Below are 4,823 nucleotides of genomic sequence, written 5' to 3'. Positions count from 1 at the left end.
GATACTCTTACCTTTAAATTTGATTATAGTTAAATTTACTCTAATATTAAAGCTAACATCACAAAATGTGTTCTGCTGAACACAAATTTGCTATGATTTACGTTATTAAGAAAGAGATAACATATATAGGTATAGTTCTTTTAAGAATGTGGTCGTTTAGAATCACAGTCAGTTGACTACCAACGATCTATCGTTGAATGGGTCCAGTTATTATATTGAAAAGTCTAAGGTAAGCCATATTCAGACGTGACACGTCTGAGTTACTTAATGCTATAGATAAGTATATAAACACATTTAATTTCAAGTCATACAATTTAATAATGATTTTAGACATAGAACAATTTCAAGTTAAACTTTATTAGATAACATGTCAAATCGTATTTTTAATATTTTTATGGACTTCGAAAATATCGAGTTGAAATAATGAATTATCGGGAAATAGTCATAGTACCCAAAAAATGATTTTAAATAGTTTAATCACAGAATATCTATAACTAGAGAGCCTATATAATTAATTATATAATTATATAGGCTTTCTATCTAAAACTACTAATGTATGGAAATCTACTTTTTTTTCTTATCAGGATTTATTAGTATGATACTATGATAGTCCGCCGTTTCGCCTCCACTGACAAAATAATTGTCCGGGTTTGAATGAAAGGATATACAAAACCGCCTGTGTACTTTTTAAGTTAATATTTATTGTATATTATAAAAACAACTAAGATATCAAAAAATTAATAAGTCAACAAGAAAAATTATATTTTATAATATAGATAAATATTTTTAACGTGTGTAGAAAAAGGCGTCACATGAGTACAGTGTTGCCAAAGTTCCCACATAATTTTATTAACATTTCAACGGTATCTACAGTCTATAATAAACAAAAGTACGGAATAGATAATACGGTAACTACGGTTAGAAACTCGGCAAACAAAGACGGCTCTACAATGCGCGGGATGGAGGCACACCAGCCGCTAGTACTAACTTAGAACACTATGTTCGATGATACTAATAAGTATACTATTAACTATTTTTTTTCTATATGGATTAGTTTCTTTGGATTATATAATATTTCTAACAAATTATATAGTCAGCTTGCTGTTGTCTACACGTCACGAAGTAATCAGGATAATAGTATTTTATTATTATTTATCAGTAGTCATTACTCACTACTTATCTAGTCGTGCAGTAGAGCAACAGTCAGCATTTCCGCACTCGGCATTTGGCAGGCTACAGTTCATTTTCGAATCTTTATCCGATATATTGGATACTGTTTACTAGTCTAAAATTTTTCTACGTACGTATATATATATTTTTATTAAAATAATTTATTTCAATTTATTATGAAATTATATAATAACTAGGTACCTTTATTTACTAATTACAACAGTAGTATTTATTAAACTATTTAACTATCTTATTATGTACACTTTGATTTTACCTCAAGCTCACAAGAATATAACAGTATAACCAATACACATAAAATATGATATTAAACTTAGTAATATAAAGTATTGTACCTAGTAAACATAAACCTATATATATATTTAATGGATCTTGTTAATTTTTGTTTCAGATTAGAATTTTGAATATGTTGTCATCAGATTGTCAAGTTAGCTCTAATTCTGATGATATTTTAGAAGATTGTCCTAGAAAAAAAACTAAACTATCATTTATAAATGAACAATTATTTGATAGAGATATTGATGGAGATAGTTCAATTAATAAAAATAGTCAAAATTACAATAAGATTGAAATAGACAATTATCTTGAAGACCAAAGTTTAAACAAAAATCAGACTGTATTTTCTGACATATCTGATGATGAAGATTATAATATTAATAAATATGAAGATAGTGAAAGTGAAGATTATGTACCTATTTCTGATAGTGAATTTGAATTAGAAAAATATGTAATAGATGAAACAGATTCTAAGACTAGTGTTAATAAAAAAACAGATGATGAATCCGTTAAAGATGTTAGCGGTGATGCCAATAATTATATTAATAATGAAAAAAGAATTACTGAAACATGTACGTCCATAGGTATAGATAATGATGAAGTATATGATTTACTAGACAAAGCGTATAGAGCCAAAAATAAAACCAGTAATGAACATAAAAAGAAAACTGTTACTCCAGATGATTTCAAAGAATATGAAAAAACTGTGTTAGAAGAAGTATGTAAAAACCATTTTGATATATTGCCTGAAAATTGGATTGAAGTAATTCATAAAAGTGGCATGCCTATTTATTTACATAAGAAAAGTAGAGTTGTAACATTATCAAGACCCTATTTTTTAGGACCAGGTGATCCCAAATCTCATTTAGCCCCTTTGTCAGCAATTAGTTGCTTACAGTATCAAAAAGGTCTTAAGAATAAAGAAATTATAAAAAATGAACCTAATTTTAAGGTTAGTAAACTTGGAGATATGATTATACCAAATGCCAAAGTCGAGACTGCACAAGAAAATATTACTAAAGAATCTTTAACACATGCAGATTTGCGGGAATATTGTCAATCACTATTTAAGTAAGTTAATATCCATTAATTGATTTAACTATTTTATTTTTATGTAATGAATTTTTATTATATTTTGGTTTCAGGTTTAAGATTAAAAAAGTAGAATCTCCTAGTAAAAAGCTGAAAGAAGAAAATATAAAAACAGAAATTTCTAATGGCATACTAAACAATATCAAAGAAAGACCTTCACTTCCAGATAGTACTAAACTGATATCATTTCCAGTTCAAACTGAGGATCACGATAAACAATGGAATCGTCGTCATGAATGGATAATGAATCCCGATGGTAAAAGTTATGTAAGCATATTACATGAATATTTACAACAAGCATTGAAAACCCAACCTTGGTATGAATTTAAAGAACTTGAAAATACAGAAACACCTTATTCTGCTACTGTAATGCTTAATGATGTCCAATATGGTGTTGGTGTTGGTAATAGTAAGAGACAAGCAAAAGTTAATGCTGCCCAAGCCACCTTAGATATACTCATACCAGAAATGAAAACTAAAATAGATATCAAAAATAAATGTGATCCAGTAATATTTAATCAAATTAAAGTTACTGACCCTAGAGTTATTGAATTCTGTGCCAAGACCACAGAACCTAGTCCATATGCTATGTTATTAGTGTGTTTACAAAGGAATTTCGGTGAATGTGAAATAGGTATTGAATATAAATTAAACAATCGTCGTAGAAAGTTAAACCAATGCACAATGATTGTCGGTAAACACACAGCTACTGTTACTTGTAAAAATAAAAGAGACGGAAAACAAAAAGCTGCTCAAGTAATACTGGGTTTATTGCATCCACACATTGATAATTGGGGATCGTTGTTACGGCTTTATGGTAATCGGAGCATTAAGAATTCTAAAGTAAAGAAACAAGAAGAGCAAGAAATCACCCAGCTCCAAAGTAAAGCTACAGCGAATCAACCCAATTTTGCTATATTGAATAAACTTAAAGAAGAAATGTTAAAAATTAGGGACCAGAGAAAATTAAAAGAAACTAACGAAATGTTAGGACTACCACATACAATACTTGGTGCAACAGGTCCATATACCATAGCGGTTCCATCATCATCGACAAGTCCTTAGTAACAAATTTAATTCATGTTGAAGTTAACAACCATTTATGTTCAATTAATTATATTAACATACATTTAATTAAAATGTTTTGTTCCTAAAAATAATGTCTGATAGTAATTAATACTAGTATAATATTTAGGTATTGACCTATACTATAATAGTATAATGTAATAGGTTAGTTGTTACTCTAAAACTTAATACTTAATTTATGAATACAATATTTATAAAAAAAATTTGTAAATAAATAATATATATTTGAAATTACCGGATTGTTATTTCAACATCACTAGAATCAAATAATTATGTCAAATCTTCTAAAAATTAACATTACTCTAACATATAATGCCATAAACATATTTACAGGTGTTGCAGAATATGTTAAAGAAATTTATTGCAATAAATTTTTATTAACCTAACAATGTCCTAGTGTGGGGGGTTATGTTCCCAGAATACTATAGGTACCATATACTATCTATATTATTTGAAAAATAATCGTAATATTTTTAGTTAATTCTAAGGTGATTTTATTTTTTTGTTTCTAACCTGATACGATCAAACTGTAATACTTATTATGATGCTCAAGAGCTTTATTTTCAATGGCCGATGTAACAGTTTGTTCAATTAATTGGTTATACAACTCTTTAGATTTATCATTATTGCAATTCAACAAAAGATTTCATCATTTGAACATACCTATTAAACATTTAAAAATGTTTTTATTTCAAAACAAATTTTGACAAATTAAATTAATTCATATCAATTTACCACATATAGCACATGAACCAGATCCTTCTTGTTTACGAACAACTCGGCCACAGTTCAAACAGTTATTTACTAAACCATGTCTAGATGGTTGACAATGACGCTTGTAACGATCTCAACAAGAACAAAATGTAATTTATATTAAAATTTATAAAGATAATATTTTTACCTTTTAAAAACACTTTTTGTCGATTAAGTCTTTCATCTGTATAAATGTTGAAATATTTTTTATTTTTTCATTTTGATTCCTGTTTCTGTAAATATAACCAATGTATTTTAAGGTATAAAAAGTACATTTTAAATATTAATTTATTAATTTTTAAAAATACTAATAGATAGACCAGTTACTTAATAATTGCAATATTAACAAATGTATCTATATTATCAAGAAAAAAAATAAAATGTATAAAAAAGTTGTGGGAACAGATGGTTCTGTATTGGCAATCCAC

At 27.4% G+C, this 4,823-nt stretch overlaps 1 protein-coding gene across 2 annotated transcripts; it reads left to right on the top strand.

The window, feature by feature from the left end:
- Positions 1-943: 943 nt before the first annotated feature.
- On the top strand, positions 944-3,644 carry LOC113557080 (microprocessor complex subunit DGCR8-like). Of its 2 annotated transcripts, XM_026962381.1 has the most exons (4): positions 944-1,018; positions 1,094-1,300; positions 1,580-2,535; positions 2,610-3,644. In XM_026962381.1, exons 3-4 carry the CDS (start codon positions 1,595-1,597, stop codon positions 3,619-3,621), a joined length of 1,953 nt encoding a protein of 650 aa, XP_026818182.1. In that variant the 5' UTR covers positions 944-1,018; positions 1,094-1,300; positions 1,580-1,594; the 3' UTR covers positions 3,622-3,644. The 2 variants fall into 2 exon arrangements, with proteins under 2 accessions (XP_026818182.1, XP_026818181.1); XM_026962380.1 differs by having other exon boundaries at positions 990-1,300.
- Positions 3,645-4,823: the final 1,179 nt, after the last annotated feature.

This window comes from Rhopalosiphum maidis, chromosome 3, assembly GCF_003676215.2.
Source record: "Rhopalosiphum maidis isolate BTI-1 chromosome 3, ASM367621v3, whole genome shotgun sequence".
NCBI lineage: Eukaryota > Metazoa > Arthropoda > Insecta > Hemiptera > Aphididae > Rhopalosiphum > Rhopalosiphum maidis.
The sequence above is the reverse complement of the archived record's forward strand: the minus strand, read 5'-3'. Positions and strand labels throughout refer to the sequence as shown.

Bases quoted from the DNA above. Each gene is read 5' to 3' on its own strand.
- LOC113557080 (XM_026962381.1), top strand. From the start codon at position 1,595: ATGTTGTCATCAGATTGTCAAGTTAGCTCTAATTCTGATGATATTTTA. The intron at 2,536-2,609 runs GTAAGTTAATAT...TTTTGGTTTCAG, and splicing joins TATTGTCAATCACTATTTAA to GTTTAAGATTAAAAAAGTAG.